The sequence below is a fragment of the Malassezia sympodialis genome, genomic scaffold (genome assembly GCF_000349305.1).
Source record: "Malassezia sympodialis ATCC 42132 genomic scaffold, msy_sf_5, whole genome shotgun sequence".
NCBI classification, from domain to species: domain Eukaryota; kingdom Fungi; phylum Basidiomycota; class Malasseziomycetes; order Malasseziales; family Malasseziaceae; genus Malassezia; species Malassezia sympodialis.
This window is the reverse complement of record NW_017387803.1, coordinates 156892-177714: the sequence shown is the minus strand read 5'-3', so window position 1 is coordinate 177714 and position 20823 is coordinate 156892. Positions and strand designations below refer to the sequence as shown.

Below are 20823 nucleotides of genomic sequence, written 5' to 3'. Positions count from 1 at the left end.
TCGTGTATGTGGAGGTCTGTTCAGATGGCCCCTGCGCTTTCATAGATCGTGGAAGTTGGCCGAGGATCTAACTTCCTCTCTCGGGTCGTGGCCTGTGTGGGCACATAAAAGCCCTCGTATGGGTACGGTCATCCACCCCCCTTCCCGCCCCTACGTGTGCCAACTGGCTTGGACACATCCCTCTCTCTCCCTACTGTACACATCCCTTTCCCTATGAAGTTCTCTACTGCGATTATCCTTGCTCTGTCGCTGGCCATTCACACGGCCAGCAGTGCGCCTGTGAACACGTCGAGCGCATCATCGAACTCGTCTGCTGGTCCGACGAGCTCGCATGCGAGGCACCACAGCCACCACCATTCTAAGCACACGTACACGAGCCATTCCATTCACTACGGAACGCAGGCCGCGGGCGGAGACACCGACAGCCTCCCTGAGGCGCAGGGCCACAACCTGGCGTTTGCGGGCGGCCAAATGATTGGCAGTGACCCTGGCAGCGGCCAGGACAACCTCTTGCAGAACATCCTGGCTGGTGCTGGGGGCCAAAGCTCGCAGCCGACGCAGTCGGCGCCCAAGTACCCCAACGCCCAGCTTACGGGTGTGCCTTCACCCGAGGAGATCCGCTCCATGCAGCACCAGCAGCTCGTCGACCAGCTGGAGGCTGAGGAGAATGCGTCGTATCTGTCGCCCGCGCAAAAGTCGGTGGTGCAGGCTTCGCTGAGTGCGCTCACAGCTACGGCCACACCTACAGGTGCGTCCACGTCCTCACAGACAGCTGCGCACTCATCTCATTCGAAGGCAAAGAAGGGCTCGAAGCACCATGCAAGTGCGTCGGCGACCTCGGTACCATCGAATGCGACGAGTGTGCAGGGCGCGTCGCAGGAGCAGGCGAGCGCAGCCAACAAGGCTGCGCTGCCGCAGGCGAAGTCCAAGCAGCACGAATCATCGAGTGCGACAACGACGAAGGCGGCGGGGCACAAGCACCAGTCGAGCTCGAGTACGACGGAGGCAAAGAGCCCTAAGCACCAGTCAAGCTCGAGTGCGACAGGGACAAAGAGCCACAAGGCCAAGTCGAGCTCGAGTGCGACGGGGACGAAGAGCCACAAGTCCAAGCCGCACAAGTCAAGCTCAAGTGCGACAGGGGCCACGAGCTCTGGCTCTTCGTCGAGTGCAGCGGCGACTTCTCCGTCTTCGAGTGCAGCGGCGACTTCTTCGTCTATGAGTGCGGCAGCGGTTTCTCCGTCGTCGAGTGCGGCGGCGATGTCGTCTCTGTCTGCGCCAGCGAGTGAGCCGACTTCGAGTGCATCGTTGTCTATGGCGGCTAAGCGCAGTGAGCACCCAACCTCGAATGCATTCATTGCGGTGCAGCCGAACGGCAATGAGAGCGCGAACACAAGCAGTGCGACAGAGTCGACCTCGTCCCACAAGGGTTCGAGCACGTCGTCGCCGTCGTCGTCGTCATCGCACAAGGGCTCAAGCACGTCGTCGCCGTCGTCGTCGTCATCGCACAAGGCTTCGAGCACGTCGACGCCGTCGTCAAGCAAGACCTCGGGCACATCGTCGGGCACGTCTTCGAGCACGTCGACGCCGTCGTCGCAGAAGGCCTCGGGCAAGTCGTCGAACGACGAGTCTTCGAACTCGTCGCCGTCGAGCTCTGCCCAGACAACGATGCGTCGCTGCCGCAACAAGAACAAGAAGCTGAATGCTACAAGCACCCAGGCCACCTCGACGTCGACGCCGTCGTCGACCTCGAGCTCGAAGCACCACTCGCGCTCGAGCAGTGCGGCGCCGACCTCGAGTTCCTCGTCGGCCTCGCCCTCGCACGGCGTGATCGTGTCTCAGGGCAGCTCTGCCAACCTGCACGCCGTCAAGACCATGGCATGGAAGAACGGCATAGAGAATTTCGATCAGGACATGCCCCAGGGCCTGGGCGGTCTCTTTTCGAGCAGTTCGTAGTCGCATAGAGTCCTATTACGCATGGGCCAACAATGCCACGTGCCACGGTAGGAGCGGCGCCGGCGGTGGCCAGCGCAGCTGCGTCATGGTATGGAGCGCATGGAAATGGACGACCACATCGTGCAGCACCGCTGCCTCCTCGTCATGTAGCACCCAGTGCACAGCGTACGCACCTGCGCTCACGTAGGCCGTGCGTGCAGCGACCACGGGCGCCTCCGCATGCATGGCCAGGCCCGTTGTGCTCGCCGTCCACGCGTGAAGCGCGCCATCGGCGACGACACGGGGACCGTCGGTGTCGAGGCTCACGACGACCACATCGAGCGCGTCTGTGTCCCACCGCTTCTGCGCCTTCCAGGCGGCCCACGCGTCTGCCTCTGCCTGCGCCATCGCACCGTACCGGCACACAACGACGTACCAGCGCGCTGCTGAGGCCGCCAGCAAGCCCCGCACGGTGTGCCACAGCTGCATCACGTCGGCCCTCTCGTCCACGGCGTCCCACGCGCACGTGTGCCGAAGCCATGCCCGCTCGTCCGTCGCGACCAAGCGCACGACGCCGCCCCGTCGGTCGTATGCCACGTGCAGCACGGCGCCGCTGTGCAGCGGCGACACGGCCGGCTCGGCACGCGGCCACTGCCCATCCCAGTGCAGGCCCTCTTTCAGGCGCGTGCACGCGCGGTAGGTGCTTGGCGCGAGCTGGCACACGCGCGCGTTCGCATCTTCGTACGCCGCGTATGCAAGCGCCATGGACCACTGCATCGGAAGCATGTGCGCCATCGGCACAGCAACGATCGCAATGCGCGAGCGCGGCATGGGCCATGTCCGATACAGCCGCTCGCACACGCCCGGCTGCTCGTACACGAGGTACACGACGTGCCGCTCGCCTGCACTCGCTGCGCTTTCCGGCACATTCGGCATGCCACTGGCCCACAGCCCGCCGTGGTACCGCCACAGATTGCCGGGCGTCAGTGTGCCAAGGCCGTGCGCCGCGTACGTGTCGGCTCCGAGCGCGAGCCACTGCTGCACGACGGCCGGCGGCACGTCGACATCCAGAAGGGCGACGTGTGCGACCACATGGCGCGGTCCGCCGCTAGGCTGCAGGCCCAGCCACCGCCAGCGGCGCACCGCGTCCGGCTCGACGTGGATGAGCGCAGCTTGACACCCTACCAGCACGCTTGGCGCCGAAAGCGGCACAGCCGTGCCAGGACTCGTCAGCGGCGCGGGCGGCTGCTCCGCTGGCGGCTCAGGCGGGTACCGCGCGGCGCCTGCGTAGGTGCACGTCCACTCCAGGTGCACACGCTCGGTGAGAGCCTCTGCGCTGCTGCCTGGAGCTGGTAGCGCCGGCCCGCAGAGGGCGCTGTGAAAGCGCGCACATGCGAGGGCGCATTGCGCAGCCGGGATGCGCGGCCCCTCGTCCGACCCCTCGTCCGGCTCGTCCCACCCAGACACCTGCGATGGCGAGCTGTGCACAGCACTCTGCGGCGTGCTCAGGTAGAGTGCGCGGGGCGACACGGCCGTGCGCATGTCGCTCTCGGGTATTCGGCGGTACGCGCTGCCGACGAAAAATTTGCCGTGCATGTCGTACTTGACAGCGAGCGGTGGGTGCTGTGGCTCACTCACATGGAGCGTGGGCGGCGGCGGCTCGGGCGGCGCTTCCGTCGACACGTCCGCGGCGGGCGGCGGCGGCGGCGGCGCGGGCGGCGCGTGTGCGCCAAAGAAGCTGAGGTCGTCGTCTGTGAGCTGTCCAATGCCCTGGAACACGTCGTCTTCCACGGGCGACACGGGCGGCGGCAGCGGCGCACCGATCCCCACGACCGGGCCCATCGTCTCGGCGGGCGCAGGCGACGACGGCTCGGCCCGCGGCCATGTGGCCGAGGCGAGCAGGTCGGCCGCGCTTTTCCTCAGAAGGGCCAGTGGCGGCGGCCGCGGCTCGGGCGTGCGGACGACGAGACACAGCGCCGCGGGCCACAGCAGCTGGCACGGCACAGCCGTGTCCCGCTGGGCGCCCGGCGGCACACTGAGCGCTACGGCGTCGAGCGGTGCACCCGGCGGCAGCCATGCGATGGGGACGCGGACGACCACCCAGTGGTCCGTCCGGCCGCCGACCTGCTGGAGCGGCGTGGCCAGTCGCGTCGCGAGCGCCGCGCACGCCGCATCGTCCGGGGCCGCGAGGGTATGTAGCAGCGTAGCGCGCTGTAGCGTGGGAATGAGGCACACGGTCGTGTGACCCAGCTCGACGTGACGCGGCACCGACTCGCCAGGCCGCGCGCGCATGTCGAGCGGCGCCCATGGCTTGTGCGTGCTGACCACTTGCACGACCAGCTCGTCGGGCGTCGTGTGCACTCGCAAGCGGTGGAGCTCGGCGGCGCGCGGTGCAGCGCCGTCGGCCGGCCAGGGCGGCACGCGCACGACGCCATCATGCACGGCCACGAGTCCCTCGCGCTGCGCGACGGCGTGCGCGATGGCGTGTGCGGCCGCCTCGAGGAAGAGGGGGGGCGCCCGCGCCACACGGTCGCAGCCACTCGCCTGGAGGTGCACGCGCGACGGCAGCTCGAGATCCAGCACGGCGTCCTCCCACGCAAACGTCCAGAGGGCCAGCGGCACGCCATCCCGGCTCTCGACGGCGGCGAGCGGCGCATGGTACATGTGCGCGAGCACATCGTGCACGGGCTCTGTGCCGGGCGGCGGCGGCGCGATGCGATGCGCGAGCTCTGCGAGCGCCTCCGGCGCCTCACCCGCACACGCCTGGTACGCCCGCCAGCGGACGTCCCCGCCGGGCAGGCGCGCGCGCGCGACGGCCCACGTCGCGGGGCGCATGCAAGGCGAGGAGCGCCGCTCGGCCGATTGCCCTCCTCCACGATGCCTTCGTGGCGCGTCTATGCGGCGGATCGGAGAGTGCTGTCGCCTGGCGAGCACGGCGCGTACTTGCAGGATTTCGTCGCGTCGAAGGGCGAGGATGGGTCGGCTGAGGAGCGTGTGCTGTTCAGCCGGGTGCTGCGGGAGGATGCGTCGTTGCTGCGCTCGCACGACGAGCGAGTGGCGCTGGCGCGCAGCGTGCGCTATCTGACACGCGAGCGTGCTGCCGCCGAGGCCTGGACCACGGAGCTCGCGCTGCGCACGCTGTTTCAGGTGCAGCCCGAGGTGCAGCTTGTGCCCGGCGATCAGCTGAGCCTCGACGTGCTGATGGCCTTCTGCAACCTGCTGCAGCACGACCAGCAGTGGACCCCACTGATGGCCGCGCTGTACATGCAGGCGCTGATGCGCGTCGTCGCTGACCCGGACTTTCATGTGTCGACGACGGAGCCTGATGCGTACACGTTCCCTGTGCTGCTCGCGCTCTCGTACGTCGCCGGGAGCGCCCGGTTCCAGGCGCTCCCGCACGCCGAGCGCGCGGCGCTGCTGCCGCCGGTCCTGCGGCTCCTGCGGGCGCATGGGCCGCCGGCTGACGCGCGTCTCGACACGTGGGCGCCGCCCAAGTTCTACAGCGCGCTGATGATCACGGCGTTTTACGTGGTGCGCGACGAGGCGGGCGATACGGGCGACCTGCACGCGCTGGCGATGCGGGCGGTGCTGTACGAGGAGCCGCAGGAGCCATGCCCCGTGTCGATGCTGGCCGCCGCCTCCATGAACATCCTGGCGGTCCTCCCCGCGCCCGCGACGCCGGACATGGACCCCGGGCTCCTGTTCGACCTGGGCCGCAAGATCGCGAGGCTCTTGTACGCGCTCGTGCATCTGTACGTGGACTCCAGCGGCGACGCGAGGGCGTCGCTCTTGCAGGAGCACCAGGTGCACGTCCCGCTCGAGACGCTGCTCCTGCCGCTGGCGGGGCAGCTGCTGCGCATGCTCGGGGCCCTGGAGGATCTGCGGCCGATGGTCGAGACGATCTTCTGCACGACCGAGCCGCCGGACGCACCCCTGCCGGAGGAGGAGCTGGCGAAGCTCCGCGGCGTCGAGGACCGCGGCCTCTACGCGCGCTCGCCGGCGATTCCCGCCATGATGTCCTCACAGAGCATGCCTATGGTCGCGATGATGTTCGCCTACTGCATGTTCGCGGCGGGCAAGGAGGACGACGAGCTGTTCGTCGCGCGCTTCGGGTACGAGGCGTGCGCAGGCGTGCTCATCTCGGAGATGAGCGAGGAGCACTACCAGACCTTCAAAAAGACCTTCGAGGACGCCGAGTCCCGCCAGCCGCTCGGCTCCGTCAGTATCTACGACGAGGAGGACGCGGACGTGCCTGACGACGCCATGTCGCCCGACGAGCTGCTCGAGCGCCTGCAGCGCCTCCAGGAGCTCGGAATCACGCACGAGAACCCACTCGAGCTCGCAGCCAAGTCTGGCCTCCTCGAGGAGGTCGAGGCCCGCATCCAGGCAGAGCAGCGCGCCAAGGACGCGCGCGAGCTCGCCGAGGCCGAGGCGGAGGTCGCCAAGCTCCGCCTCGGCCGTTCGTAGTCCTCCACACGCCTCTCGCCATGCCCGCCACGCGCCGCGCGTGCGAGCAGTGGTGCGCACGCACCGTGCTCCCGCTCGCCGAGGCACTGCTGTCGCATGCCGCGCTCGTGCGCGAGGCCAATGTGATGTGTCTGCAGCTTGGCCTGCACATACGCGTCCAGCTGGGCGTGCAGCGTCCCGCGCGGTGCGGCGATACCCACTCGTGCCACGACAGCCTCCTCGCGCACAGCGAGGCGGACCTGCGCGCACACGAGCGCACGTCGGCCCTGCCATGCGCTGTGGTGCGCGTGATGGACATGGACGCGTGTGCCGTGCACGTGTGGTCCCTCGAGTACCTGCGGCACCAGGCGGCCATCCTGCAGCGCCTCTGCCGGCTCGGCCGCTCGCGCGCGCACGACGTGGATGCGCGCACCGAGCTGCTCGGCCTCGGCGCGGCGCCTGCGTATGTCGCCGTGGCCACCGTGTATGTGCCGTGGCACAGCGGCCGCTGGGCCGACGTGCCACTGCGTGCGCTGCAGGGCGTGCCGTGCCGCGCCTCGTGCCGTCTCCAGGTGCATGTCCTGCGCACGCGCCGCGCATGCCGCATCCACGCCGACGCGCTCGTGTGGGACGCCGCGCACGCGAGCGAGCTCCACTGGCAGGTCACCTGGGCGGGCCAGAGCTACGCGACGCAGCCGATGGATCTCGCGCTGCATGCCGCGGCGGAGGTGCGATTCCAGCGCACGCTGGTCGTCCCACCCGATGTCCCGTGGCCGGACGGCGTGCACCTCACGCTCTTTGCGCGGCCTACACGGACCTACCTCGCGCAGCTCGAGGCGCACGACCAGGCCGTGGAAGACGCCGTGCGTGCGCGCGGCTTGGACCTCGCACTGGTCGGCGCTGCGCCCACGCCGCGACCTGCGCGTGTACACGAGCGCTACCGCCGCTGGGCGTCGAGCTATGGGGTCCTTGCGCGCGTCCATGTCACAGAGGCGCACCACGGCGAGATGCGTGCCGTGCGTGTGCAGCGCACGCAGCCGCCCACATGGACACTCGCACCGGGCGCGCCCGTGCTGGTCAGCGCTCTGCTCCAGCTCGAGACGCCCGAGCCGCTAGGCTTGCACATCCTCAAAGTGTACATGGGCGACGTGTGCACCGTCGACGCCCACGGTGCCTGCTACTCGCGCGACGCGCGGTCCCTTGTGCTCCAGCGGGTCGCGAGTCCCGCGACGAGCGGCGCACTGCGCGTCGATGCGCTGTGGGCCCCTGACGCGCACGACCATGTGCCGCCTGCGCAGGCAGCGCGCCTTGTGCGTGCGACGCTGCGCCTGGTCCTCGCGAGCCCAGCGACACCGCCCGTGCTCTGTGCGCTTCCCCTCTGGTTCCGGTGGCACACGGCGCTGACGGCCGCCCCACCCGCGTGGACGCCGCTCGCGTCCACGCCCCACACGGTCGACCACCTGTGCCGTCTCACACTCACGCCGCAGCCGGTGCACAGCCCACACGAGCTCTGGCACGTTGATACCCGCGACGTGCAGGTGCCTGGCAGCGATGCGCTGCGCGCGTGGCACGTACGTGGTCTCTCGCTCGTGCGCGACGTGCTGGCAGAGCACGCGTTCGAGAGGCGCGTCGACGCCGCGGCGCGGCGCGGCCTATACCCCCCTGCGCCGACCATCCCGCCCGACTCGTTCGACTCGGTACGCATATCCGACTCACACAGCTACGGGCGCACTGGGCGCACCTGCGCCCGTCGCCAGCGCCGGCGTGGCTCGCGCATGTGGAGCGGGTGGAGCCCAGCGTCGCGACGCTGGGCGGCTGGCTCGACCTCGCGACGGACCTCCTCGCACGCACCTGGGCGCCATACTGGTGCGAGCTGTGCGCGTGCGTATCGCCTACTCACGCAGGCCCTTTCTGCTGCTCCGTTCGGCGCCGTCGCCGACGCGCCCTCTCGAGCGCGCGCTCCTGCTGCACAACGTGCACGTAGATGCGACGCACGACCCCGACATGCCCCACACGTTTGCTATCTACACGGGCGCCGCGTCGTACCTCTGCCGCGCCGCGTCACGCACCGCGATGCACGCGTGGATGTACGTACGCCGCACTGACCCAGGCACGCTCTCGCTCCGAGCACCGGCCGCACGTGATCACGGGACTCGGCCGACGCACACCCCTTTAGCGCGCGTCCCCCTGCAGCTCGCCCTAGGCGTCGAGCGGGGCTGCCTCTTCCCTCATGGACGACGGGGTCGTCCTGCGTGCGGGCCGCGCCGCTGGGGTCGCGCGGCATCCCAAGCACGACGAGGAGTGCACACGCCCACCGAAGCGCGCCTGCCGTGGCGCAGGCGCAGACACGGAGGACGCCGGCCCCGAGCTCGTCACGCCAGCGTCGCTGCGCGAGGCGTACGCGGCGCGACGGCCCGTGGCGCCGCTCGGTGCGGACCTCGAGCCGGCCAAGTTTCGTGCGCCGAGTGCCGTGAGTGCGCGCCTGGTCGAGCGCGCGTCGCCCACGCGCACCAAGCAGGCGCCCGAGCGGTTCTCGCCCTCGGACATGGCGCACGCTCAGCGGGCCGCCGCACACATTGCATCGCCCCTGCCGTACGCACTGTCCTCGTCGCTGCCGCTGCCGGCCGCATTTGTGCAGCTGCTGGAACTGCACACGGCTGTAGAGCAGAGCCTGCTTGTGCACATTGCCACGCACGGCGCGCCGACGGCCGAGCCTGTGCCGGACGACACCGCGCGCGTGCGTATCCCGCACGTCATCACGTTCCAGAAGCTGCGTCCGATGGTCGAGCGCACAACCCGCCGCACCCTGGACGCGGCGTCGTTCCGGCGCCTCGCGTGGATCTGGTCGCATGCGCCAGGCGTGCCGACCGATACGACAGGCGCCTACGACGCTGGCGGCATGGGCTTTCTTGTGTCGTGCGTACGGACACTGCATCCGACCACGCGGCGGCGCACGCTCGACTGGTCGCTCACCCTCGAGATGTCGCTCCGGCGACCCCCCCCCACGCCGCCCTTGGAGGTGCACTACGGCTCGCCGTCCAACTTTGCCAGCCCATCCAAGGGCGCGCCGGCCTCGCCGGCGCACGCGAGTCCGAGCCGCGAGGAGATGAGCCACCTGGCCCTCTGGAACGCCGGCATCGACGAGCGCCGCGCCGAGGTCGCGCGCCGTCTGCACCGCCTCGTCGCTGCTGCTCACACCACATGGCTTGCCCAACACGGCCTTTCAGCCACGACGGCGGGCACCCCGACCCGCGCTACGTCGGACGCCCACGCCGCGCTTGCACGCGCCATCGATGCAGCGCCGCCACGCACGCCCAAGCGCGCCGGCCCACCAGGTCCTGTGCTCGGCGATGCAGGGCTCCTTACCCCGCAGGCCAGTCGCACACCGGACGGGCACGCTACGCGTGTGGTGCGCTCCATCTCTGCGCTGTCGCCGCCGACGAGTCCCCTCGCGGCCCGCTCGAAGCGTGCGTCGCCATCCCCGCCCAGCAGTGCGCGGCTCCCTGCGACGCCATCGACGCCGTCCTCTGCGCGGTGCCTGCAGCCCATGCTCCGAGCGTGGCACCCCGACTTTCCTCTGGACGATATGGCACCTATACCCCTGGCTAAGCTGCCGCCACTGGCTGTGCCGCCGGCGCCGATCACAGCCGCGGCGCAACGGCGCGCTGACTTTGCCCAGCGCGTCGCGACTGCGTCAGCCGAGCGCCCCGCGACGGCCTCCTCGTTGGAAGAGCGCATCCGCGCCAAGGAGCAGGCGGCGCGTGCGGCGACCTCAGCGGATTCGGCGCGTGCCTCACTGCACGAGCGCTCGGTCCTCTCACGGTTGCGCGAGATGGCCGATGCGATATACCTTCTCTACACGACAGGCGCCACAGCGCCCACCGCTACGGGGCGGCAGACGGGCATCCTGCCGCTCCTCGATGTCCTGACTGCGCTCGAGCACTCGTCGAGCGTGGCCATGAGTCGACGCGAGAGCCTCGCGTGTGTGAGGACGCTCATGGACGTGGCCCCTGGCTGGCTGGAGATGCAGCGCGTGGGCTCGAAAGAGTGGCTGCGTCTGTCCCACGACCCCACATCGGGCTGTAGCCTGCGGGACGTGCATGCGAAAATTCAGACGGCCATGCAGCGCGCCAAGGCCTCATAGATTGTATACTACGGAAGCGCACGCAGAATGGCAGCCTCGACGTCCGACGTGGTCGCCGAGCCACCCGGAAGGTCGGGCGTGAGTGTGCTGCCCTCGCTCAGCACCGCGTCGACGGCGCGGTAGACGCGCAGCGCAGGCTCCGTGTAGCCCATGTACTCGAGCATGAGCGCAGCCGAACGCACGGCGGCAATGGGGTTGGCCTTATTCTGCCCGCAAATATCCGGCGCCGAGCCGTGCACAGGCTCGCCCATGATGAACGTGTCGCCCGCATTCACACTCGCCACGAGGCCGAGCGAGCCGACGAGCGCAGCGGCACCGTCGCTGATAATGTCGCCGTACAGGTTCGGCGCGACAATCACATCAAAGACGTGGGGCTCACGGAACATGCGGTACACCATGCTGTCAACGAGCTGCTCATCGAGTGCAACACCTTCGTAGCGGCCCGGGCCGCCGTTCTCGACACGGTCGGCGTCGTACACGCCACGCACCGACGTACGGAACAGGCCGTCCGTCACAGACAGCACGTTGGACTTGTGGCAGATGGTCACCTTGGTCGGCGCCGAGCTGCCAGCGGCCTGGCGCATGGCCTGGCGCGTGCGCGCCACCTCGAGCGCCTTGCGGCCGATACGCGTCGACGCGTGCTCCGTGATCTGGCGGATCGCGCGAGCCACCTGGCCCTGCGGCGTGTCCTCCAGCGTCTCCGACTTGATGTACTGCGGTCAGCCCATCAACATACGAGGCACTCGGTGTTCTCACGGATCGTCACCATGTCGATCGGCTTGTCGAACGCGGCGCCCGGCAGCACAGGGCCGGTCACAGGGCGGATGTTCGCGTACAGGCCCAGCTCCTTGCGGAGGCGCACAATCGGACTCGAGTAGCCCTCGACCTTGTGCGATGGGCTCGACACAGAGCCGAACATGGCCGCATCACACTCGTTCTTCAGCACGTCGATCGTGTGCTGCGGCAGTGCCTCGCCCGTCTTTTGGAAGTGCTCAAAGCCGGCCTGCAGCGGCACGAACTCCATCTTCGGCAAGCCAGGCGTCGCCTCCAGCACGCGCTGCGCTACAGGGAGCACCTCGCGGCCAATTCCGTCAGCAGGAATCATACCGATACGCAGCGCTCGTTGCATCATCACCGACGAAGGACGGAGCATGGTCACAGGCAGGATCGTAGCCGCCCGCTCTCACAAGGCCTCTGCTGCACGCTTATGTTATGCAACACCCGGCCGATCGCCGCGGCCAGCCGGTACTGCCTGCCGCCATGTCGCGCCACCGCGCGGTGCGCAATCTCGACTTAACCGAGGAACTTGCCGACGATTATGACCATGATGCCGACTTTCTGGGTATGTTTCGTGTACTTACATCAAGATGATATTTCGCCAGAGGACCAAGACGCTCTCGAACAAGCCTTGCTCGCTGTGATCGACACACTCGGCGAGCCAGAAGAGTGCGGGATCTCGGAGCGCCGCATGAAAGAAGCATTATGGGAGACCTACTTCGATGCGCCTGCTGCTGTTGACATGCTCATGGAGGCGAAGGAGCAGGAGGAGGCACAGGCCCGCAAACGCGCAGGTACGTATCTTTACATGTCAGGCACGCGGCCGGCCGTGCGGCGAGCAGACCGCTGACGGAAGATGGATTCACCAACGTCGGGACAAGCGCCAAGGCACCGCGCCTGCAGCATATACCGCCGCGCCGCGCAACGGCCCACCGGCCACCTGTGTCCGATACCCGGGCTTCTGCGCCGCGAGACTCGCCACTTGCGTCTCCTGTCAAGGCAGCTGGTGCGAGTCCTGTGAGCTCGCCACGCACTGCATCGCCGGCCAGCGGCTCGGCTTCCAAAAAGCTGTCCAAGCTGCAACAAAAATTACAGGCAAACCGCGAAAAATTGGGTGCTGCTGCGTCCGGCACGAGTGCTAGCAAGGGCATCGCACGGCTCTTGTCTCCGAGGCCGTCTACGCAGACGCCCCCTCGTGTATCGTCACCGATGCCGACGGCGGAGCCTGTGACTGTTGCACCTTCTGGAACGCAGCTATCTACCTTGTTTCCTCGTACGCATCCCCAGCAGCCCCTCTCAAGCTTTGGTCGGGCGCTTAGCAGTGTGGCGTGTGGGCACGCGGCAAGCACGCACATTTCTCTCTCATCGAGGACGGATGCGGAGATAGAGCAGCTGCAGGCGGTGTTTAGCCAGCTGAGTCCCGACGATGTGGTCCAGCAGGCACGGCAGGGCACGCGCCTGGCGCGCTAGAGCACACTGACCGCAGAAAAGGAGAAGCGCGCACAGGCGCAAGCCGTGGAAAAAGCCAACAAGGCCGCCTCGAAACCAGCAGCAGGGCGTGTGCAGCAGCTGCGACAGTCGATGGGCAAAATGAGTGTGCAGAGCTCGCCTAGCAGCTCGCCCGGCAGCACGTCACGCTCGTCGATGCCGCCCACGCCGAAGCTGGCACTCTCGCGTGAGCAGATCCTCGAGCAGCTGCACGCGCAAGATGCGCAACAGGCGCGTGAGATGGGTCTCGTGGTTGTGGGCCACGTCGATGCGGGCAAGTCGACTCTCATGGGGCGCATGCTCGTGGAGCTCGGTCAAGTGTCGGAGCGCGAGCACCAGTCGAATGCGCGCCAGAGTGCGAAGATGGGCAAAGGCAGCTTTGCGTATGCTTGGGCGCTCGACTCGTCCGAGGAGGAGCGCGCACGAGGCATCACCATCGATGTGGCGCAGGATTCGTTCCGCACCGAAAACACTGTGTTTCACCTGCTCGACGCACCTGGCCACAGCGACTTTGTGCCCAACATGATCAGTGGTGCGGCGCAGGCTGATGCAGGCGTCCTCGTCATTGATGCGATCACCGGCGCCTTTGAGGCAGGTTTTGGGCCGCGGGGGCAGACGCGTGAGCATGCAACCTTGCTGCGCAGCCTGGGTGTGCAGCAGCTGATTGTGGTGATCAACAAACTCGATGCGATGTCGTACAGCCAGGCTCGCTACGAAGAGATTCGCTCGCAGCTGCAGCCCTTCCTGCAACAGGGCGGGTTTGATCTGAGCCGGCATGTCCAGTGGGTGCCGTGTGCGGCGTTGGAAGGCGAGAACTTGCGCCATCGGTCCCCCGATGGCCTTCTGGCTACGTGGTATACCGGCGCTACGCTATCTGAAGCGCTGGATCGTTTGCAGCAGCCGCCTCGCATGTACGACGCTGCCTTCCGCCTGCCAGTAAGCAATGTCTTCAAAGGCGGCTCTGCGCTCAGCTCAGGCCTTGGCGTTAGTGGGCGTATCGTAAGTGGTTTTGTGCAGGTCGGTGAGGTGGTACGGTCGCAGCCTGGCGACGAATGGGGCCTTGTCAAAGCCATTGAGATGGACGGCGACTTGCGTCCCTGGGCCGCAGCCGGCTCGAGTGTCACGCTGTACCTGACGAACCTAGAGACGAATCAGGTGCATGTTGGCAGCCTGTTGAGTCCGCCGTCGGCGCTCGTCCCTCTGGCTAAAGAGATCATTGTGCAAGTGCTCGTGTTTCAGCCCACCTATCCCCTGGTGCGCGGCACGGCCGTCGAAGTGTACCATCACAGCGCCGATATGCCGGGCCAGTTGACAGAGCTGATCTCGCTTCTGGATAAGGGCACAGGCGAAACGGTGCGGCACCAACCGCGTGTACTGCAGCACCACGTTACAGCGCTCGTTCGCGTAAAGTTGGGCCACGGCACTCGCGATGCAAGTGGCTTCCCGATGGAGGACTTCAAAACGAACAAGGAGATGGCGCGCGTGCTTTTCCGCATGAATAGTGAGACAGTGGCTGCAGGTATTGTCGTAGACGTCTTGTAGCGATACAGCCTGACTCACGAGCCCGGCTTGGAGCGAGCCGTCGGCCGCGGCGGAATGGATTCGCCGCGCTTGCGCCGCTCTTCTTCTTCGCGCCGCTGTAGCAGAAGCCACCGCTCACGGACCATCTTGTCTGTGCGCCCACCAACATAGTTGGCTACTTGGACCCATGACTTGCAAGAGTGTACACATGCTCGCAGCCGCTCGTCCTCTTCTTTGGACCAAGCGCGCCGCACCGCCTGTGTTTCGCCCTCGGGTATATTCGCCAGTCGTCCGACCCAGCGCTCGCGGCATTGCTGACTGGTGCGTCCTTGCACACAGACCTCGACCCTCTTCCAGTCACATCCAAACTGTGCGACAGCAGCGCGAAGTGCAGCATCTTCTGTAGCGCTCCAGCGACCCATAACCACCGTATGTTTCTTCAGCTGGATGTGCCGCTGGTGACACAGGCTTGCACTGGTATTGGGAAGCTCTAGACGCGATGCCACGAGCTTCCAGTCCGGGCCAAGTTCTTGCACAGCCTGCATCAATGCTGCGTCCTTCTCAGGCGTCCACTCAATCTTGGGCTTGACGGTGCGCTGATACATCTCAAATGCCTGGTAGCCTGTGCGCCCTGGCTGGAGAACAGCTGCGACCTCATCCCACGCGGGTGAACCTTCGCGCTCGACATAGCTCACCAGGTCGCGCTTTTCCGCAACCCCCCAACGACTGTGGTTCAGGCCAGGACGCTCGTGAAACGCCCATCGTGTGCGACAATCCGCAGGGGTATGATACGGCACATGCATCGCGATGCGAGTCCAATCGAGATCCGCAACAGTTCCGCGGAGTGCCTGCTGTCGCGTTATCTCATTGCAAACTGCGACCTTAAGGCATTCCAGATCGCGATTACTCCACGGCGGCGAGGAGAGCAGCGCTCTGGTCTGTCGTCGCGCTTGTGCGTGAGCGCGCAGGAGAGGAATAGCATCCACATCTTCGCGGCGCAGTAGCGGCAGCGAGTACTGAATTTTCGGACGTACTGGACCCAAGACCCATTCGCTTGCCGCCGCTTCTTGCTGCTCACACAGGTCTAGCTGCCTCAGGGTTTCCTCGATGCGGCGCTGCTCCGACTCGAGCGCAAGATGCGCCTCCGCTTGTGCCTTCTCCTGCAAAAGACCTGCACGCTGTACAGCCTTAATATGGACGTCAAGATTTTGAAGCGAATTCAATTCCGCTTCCTCCGAGCTCCAAAGCGAGGCCGACGCCATCGCGCAGGGCACGGCGCGGTAGAAAACAGGTACGTAGCCTCCACTCGCGCAGCGATCCGCCGCCGACGCCCCCGCTGCCAATCGCGCCGGCGGTATGTCATACTATTTCTGCATAGTCGGTACGCGCGACAACCTCCTATATGAGTCAGAATTATCTTTGCCTGGTACGACGGCGGCGTCGAGCAGTGGCGCAGGTCCGTCAGCGAGTGCCGGTGGTGCGGGCTCGTCCGAGAGCCATCGCACATCCAGTGTATTTGGATTCACCAGCGCCCTGGGGCATTGGTCCGGCGGCTTCCGGATGCCACTGCGTCAGGCAAGCGAAACCAAGGAGGAAGCGGGGCTCGCTACTCCCAGTGCAGTGCATGAGCGGCACATTCTTCAAATGATCGCCCACGGCTCCCTGGACATGCTCGAAGATCGGCAGTTTCTTGACAATGACATGTGCGTATCCGCGTCTCACCGTGCAGCTACTTTAAAAATATCGATCGCATAAATGACTGGAATGTCTCTCTATTTTGTGTGCCTGGAAGTAGGTACTGTGCGCTGACACAGACGTGAAGCTGATTTTGCTCCATCAACATAAGCACGACGAAGGTATACGGCTCTTTCTCATGGACGCATGGGAACTATGGCTCAAGGTAAGTCTATCGATGCTCATCCAGTCCATGATGAACCCGTTCCAGGATTTAGATGCGCCCATCCGATCGCGATCTTTCGACGTGCGCCTTCGCGCCAGTGCACGGAAGCATCTGTGACCGGCCTGTTTAGTCATTGTCCATAGTGGTCCGTTCGTCGGTAGATCTCCGTTCCTCTATGCAGTCGTATGTTATGTATGTCGGCGGTGCTTATGCAGCATCTTCAAGGACGGTGTCCCTGACGAGGAAATCAAGCACCAGGCGAAAGAGCTGAGTGCTCTGGGCGGGAACATCGCTCATTGGTACACGACGTCCTTTCTGCGGGGCTTTTCCGCGCAACTGCCAAATAGCGTGGCCGAACGGCTCAGGCATGAGACAGAGGAGAAGCAGCACCCATGCATGTAAGCAAAATCGACTCATACAGTGACTATATAGAACCAGACCAGCCCATGCGGATGCAGTAGGACTTAGAGCTCTTCGTGGTCAATGCGCGCCTCGTCCGCCAGATCAGTCTCTGTCCTGAAAGGGAAACAGACCGCGGGTGTTTTGGCGTGCATAGTATACGTGCACTTCTCAGCTTCCAAGACCCTGACCAATTCGTTGGTCTCACCGCACTCCAGTGTCACGCGTGTAGAGCGTGCAGGGCCATTCCAGCACCCTTGACCGTGCTCGTACTGCATCGACAGATAGTGCCGATCGTCCGTCATGTCAAACTCGGCGTTCACATCAAAGCGTGAGAAGCGACCCAGATCAAAGCGGTATCCATCATTGTTGGAGATCTGTGTCGACTTGCCGCCAAAGCAAAGTTCGTAGGTATAGGCACCCGTGTCCTTGGTCATACATGTACCCTCTAGCGCCCTGAACTCACTGTCCCGTCCATACCTCTCGGGATCATCCTTGAGTGAATTTTTATGAGTCACGACCTCGTTGTTAATCTTTTCAACTTCGGAAACACTTTCGTCATAAGCAGCACGCGCCGTATCCAAAACCTTGGATGCCCTTCCATGCACTTGTACAGGCGACAAAACATCGAGGTGTACTAAGGTATGGAGGACCCATGAGATCAGCTGTTCATACATAGGCACCAGATTCTCAGGTAGGTAAGAAGGAATGTGCCGCAGACCAGGCCTTGTCTCTTCAGACACCGCACCGCTTGGCTCTCCATCGAGCATCTCGAGAATGTTCATATTGGCCATGTTTTCAATGTCCGACGAGGAAGGAGCCCAGTCACGGATATCGTCCAGCTTGGCATCGAGTGTGATTTGTTCTCCCTCTTCCGTCTCGCCCAGCCACAGTTCCAAAGCGTCCTTGGATTCTTTGGTCTCTGCGCCTTCGGCGATGCGGGCCACGGCACGGAGCTCATCCACAGCATTGTCCAAGGCACGCGAGAGAGTGCGAATCATTTCGTGCCGTTGCTCAATCTGCTTGTAGAGCGCTGGGATTAGCGGAATATACGTACGGCTCTGCATCTGCATTTCCCGCACCTCCTGGTCGCTCAGTTCCTCCTTCTCTAGTGCCCGTTTCAAATCATCAGCCCGTTTCTGAGCTAAAGCCATGTCACGAAGTAGTTCATCCAACTTCTTTTTGTGCACTGCCTGCTCTTTCTTGGCCGTTTCAATGTAGCTGGCGCGGATACGAGCGCCGTTACTGTGTATTTTCAGCTGCGCTTTGCGCTTTCTATCCGCTTCGGTCGCTTTCGCGGTGCACACATTGGGGCATACCACCTTGCCATCTGTCTCGTCAGAGCCGTCGCAGCACTCGGGATCTTTCAGTTAGTTGCCTTCACGTACCACAGACACCATCATTGACGCGAGAGCTGCGGATTACGCCTGGAACGAAGCCCTTGTTCTCACAGTAATAAACACCGTTGGGGCATGCAGAAGTACCAGGTTCATCTGTACCATCAGGACAGTCGCAGTAGTCGTCGTTGACGGCACTCATGGGTATCCATTTCTCCGTGCGTAGACATCGAAACATAGATACTCCATCCTTTACAACTGGCTTGTACAAATGCTGGTCTGCGGATGAGTATTCGAGCCTACTTACCTTGCGGGCTAACACCCCGAATGTGCAATGCGCACACACTTGCGCAGAACACAGTGAGGCACGCAAGCCACTGTGTCAGCATAGTGCGATGCGAGCGGGCGGAGGACAACGGCACGCAAGACTCCACCATTATTTCCCACTATTGACATGTAAGCTCGAATTACTACTGCACTGACCCCTGGGAGGCCGGCACGAGGCCATAATCGCTCGGATGGTTTTGTCCAAGAGGGCTTTTCTGTTCATTCGAAATATTTTCCAGGTGACGGATATGCGAGCGAGCCTTGCCTGAGCCGATGAGGCGCGCGGCCAAGCCCGCAAGGCCATACACTCTCGGCGGGGCAGGCTTGCTCGATGGATGTGCCGCCAAGTATGTGTCACGGCGATCCAGATCCTGGTCAAAGCGGATGAGGCGGTCTTTCATCTGCTTCTCTACCGTCTCAAGAAGTTGGTCGACATCGTTGTCGGTGAGGCCCTTGGTTTCGACAGGCGGAAGCACAGCCACACGCAGCTCGCCGCCGTCGAAGCGTGTCTTCGAGTCGAACATACGATGGTAGTTCTCGCACACAATTGGGATGATGGGAAGCTGTGTCTGAATGGCCAGATGGAAGGCGCCCTTCTTTAGCGGCAGCAGGCCAGGTGTCGCCATATGCGACCGCGTGCCCTCCGGGAATATAAATAAGGCCAGCTTGTTTTCGCGCATGTGCTGGCCGGTCTGGGCCATGGTCTTGATGGCGCTGGAGCGGCTTTTCCTGTCAATGAATGCAGTGCCACTAAGCATCATGAACTGACCGAGAAGCGGGGCAAACTTGAGCTCCTTCTTGGCCATGATAACAGAGCCTGGCGGGAAGACGCGACCCAAGTACAAGATATCTAACATTGACTGGTGGTTGCCCAGCATAATCGACGGGCGGTTCTGAAGGTGCTCAGCACCCTCGAGCGAAATTTTGTATCCGATAAGTGTACCAGCAATAGCATAGAAAGAGCGTGCCACGAGATAGTTTGTGTTGAAACGCTTGCCAGGAATAAGGCTAAGACAAAGGGCATACACGACGCCTAGCGAGCTGCATACGCTGACACTCAGCATGTACAAGAACGTGTTGAGGTAATAGCGCGCCTTTTGAGAGCGCGCAGAAGCAAGTGTCAAGAGCACAAATGACACAGAGCTCGTAGAGGCTAGTGCGTTTAGCAGCTTTCCCATGGTGGTGGAAACACGGGAGGAGCACGTGGAGGTGCGCGTGCTCTGCGGAGCTACGAGACATGACTTACTTTGCGCATTAAGGACGCCAGCGCACGGCCTGCTTGCGGTCCCCATTCACCCATGGATACCTGATCACAGCAGTATTCAAATTCTTCAGACCTCGATACTTCTTGCCAGTGATGAGAAATATAGTTTTGAATGGCCTGCTGCAGTTGCTCAAATAGAGCTGTCAAGAGCAGGTAGTTGATGGCATTGTGAGGTGTTAGTAGAGAAATAATGTGTGACGTTATAAGGTCACATAGTTTCGTGACATGGTACCTGTGTGCCAGGCGATAGAGTGAGAGAGGGGAGGCTGGCGGCACAGGGAGCATCGGCGGATGAGGATGGGGGTCCGAAAGATTGGGCGGTTTGAATTCGTTCACACGTCGCGCAGCGTCACGGGTCTCGTCCCTGCTCATGTAGCCCTCAGAAAGAATAGGTTTGGAGGCTTGGCGCATCGGATAGCATGCATCAACGTCCCACTCATCCAGACCCTCAACGCTGCGCCACTTCCAGTCGGGACGCGCCGACTTGGATTCAATACCAAGGATCCATGCGTCGTCCAAAGAAACAGCCTGAATATCCTCCGTGTTAAGCAGTTCGACTTGATCCGTGTACAGATACCGCAAAAGCCAATACATTGTCACGAAATCTGCCCCAGGTATACGCAGCATACGATAGGGCCGGCGCCAGGCATCCTTAGATCGCCCAGTATGAACATGCGTGTCATGAAGGGTGCCCTCGCTGAAGTTGGATTCAATCATAGCTGCAAAGACTTCACTGCGTTCCCGCAAAATAGATGAGTGCGCCCACAAAACACGATCACGGACAAACACAGGGGGAAGTTGTCCATCCTCAGAGAAAGGCATCGGCATGCCCGCCGGCCACGCCTGGATAAAGTGGGTGAGACCCACGCTCTCGGCCAACTCCTGGGAGGGATGCTGTTCAAGGCCCTTTTCGCTCACAGTAATCATAAGGTCACCCGTATTGGCATCATCTACCAGCGCAGAGAGCGCTTGCAATAGGCTGGGCGGCAAACCCACAAGTCCTGGAGTTTGGAAAGGCATACGCATTTCGCCTTGCTCCTTGTTCGAATGCACATCTTTGGCTGGCAGTACTGATGGCCCCGTCCCAACCTGGACAACCAAATCCACCGCATTGTATTCGCGTACGTGCGCATCTGCCATCAGCTGCGCGAGATTAGGAAAACGGTCAAAAACGAGCGTATCATTATTGCGCTCAAAGGTGAACGAGAAAAAGTCTCGCCATAAAAACTCGTGTGTGACGAGTTGCGATTGTTTCACGGCTCGCTGTGCTGGTCGAAGTCCAACCATG

General features: G+C 63.7%; 9 protein-coding genes across 9 annotated transcripts; 4 read left to right on the top strand and 5 right to left on the bottom strand.

Moving 5' to 3' along the window:
* Positions 1-1968: 1968 nt before the first annotated feature.
* MSY001_1274 (uncharacterized protein) lies at positions 1969-4767 on the bottom strand (the record flags this gene model as incomplete). Its single annotated transcript, XM_018886389.1, has 1 exon — positions 1969-4767. One exon carries the CDS (start codon positions 4765-4767, stop codon positions 1969-1971), a length of 2799 nt encoding a protein of 932 aa, XP_018739868.1.
* Positions 4768-8608: 3841 nt separating this feature from the next.
* On the top strand, positions 8609-9987 carry MSY001_1273 (uncharacterized protein; the record flags this gene model as incomplete). The annotated part of the gene is made up of 2 exons (XM_018886388.1): positions 8609-9713; positions 9752-9987. The coding sequence occupies 2 exons, from the start codon at positions 8609-8611 to the stop codon at positions 9985-9987; spliced, it is 1341 nt and encodes a 446-aa protein (XP_018739867.1).
* Positions 9988-10530: 543 nt separating this feature from the next.
* Positions 10531-11675, bottom strand: MSY001_1272 (uncharacterized protein; the record flags this gene model as incomplete). The annotated part of the gene is made up of 2 exons (XM_018886387.1): positions 10531-11235; positions 11259-11675. 2 exons carry the CDS (start codon positions 11673-11675, stop codon positions 10531-10533), a joined length of 1122 nt encoding a protein of 373 aa, XP_018739866.1.
* Positions 11676-11782: 107 nt separating this feature from the next.
* On the top strand, positions 11783-12769 carry MSY001_1271 (uncharacterized protein; the record flags this gene model as incomplete). The annotated part of the gene is made up of 3 exons (XM_018886386.1): positions 11783-11864; positions 11890-12097; positions 12142-12769. 3 exons carry the CDS (start codon positions 11783-11785, stop codon positions 12767-12769), a joined length of 918 nt encoding a protein of 305 aa, XP_018739865.1.
* A 120-nt stretch (positions 12770-12889) lies between these two features.
* MSY001_1270 (uncharacterized protein) lies at positions 12890-14329 on the top strand (the record flags this gene model as incomplete). Its single annotated transcript, XM_018886385.1, is given in 2 exon segments — positions 12890-13816; positions 13829-14329. The coding sequence occupies 2 exon segments, from the start codon at positions 12890-12892 to the stop codon at positions 14327-14329; spliced, it is 1428 nt and encodes a 475-aa protein (XP_018739864.1).
* A 14-nt stretch (positions 14330-14343) lies between these two features.
* Positions 14344-15570, bottom strand: MSY001_1269 (uncharacterized protein; the record flags this gene model as incomplete). Its single annotated transcript, XM_018886384.1, has 1 exon — positions 14344-15570. One exon carries the CDS (start codon positions 15568-15570, stop codon positions 14344-14346), a length of 1227 nt encoding a protein of 408 aa, XP_018739863.1.
* Positions 15571-15664: 94 nt separating this feature from the next.
* Positions 15665-16325, top strand: MSY001_1268 (uncharacterized protein; the record flags this gene model as incomplete). Its single annotated transcript, XM_018886383.1, has 2 exons — positions 15665-16015; positions 16104-16325. The coding sequence occupies 2 exons, from the start codon at positions 15665-15667 to the stop codon at positions 16323-16325; spliced, it is 573 nt and encodes a 190-aa protein (XP_018739862.1).
* Positions 16326-16672: 347 nt separating this feature from the next.
* MSY001_1267 (uncharacterized protein) lies at positions 16673-18146 on the bottom strand (the record flags this gene model as incomplete). The annotated part of the gene is made up of 2 exons (XM_018886381.1): positions 16673-17970; positions 17996-18146. The coding sequence occupies 2 exons, from the start codon at positions 18144-18146 to the stop codon at positions 16673-16675; spliced, it is 1449 nt and encodes a 482-aa protein (XP_018739861.1).
* Positions 18147-18414: 268 nt separating this feature from the next.
* MSY001_1266 (uncharacterized protein) lies at positions 18415-19449 on the bottom strand (the record flags this gene model as incomplete). Its single annotated transcript, XM_018886380.1, has 1 exon — positions 18415-19449. The coding sequence occupies one exon, from the start codon at positions 19447-19449 to the stop codon at positions 18415-18417; it is 1035 nt and encodes a 344-aa protein (XP_018739860.1).
* Positions 19450-20823: the final 1374 nt, after the last annotated feature.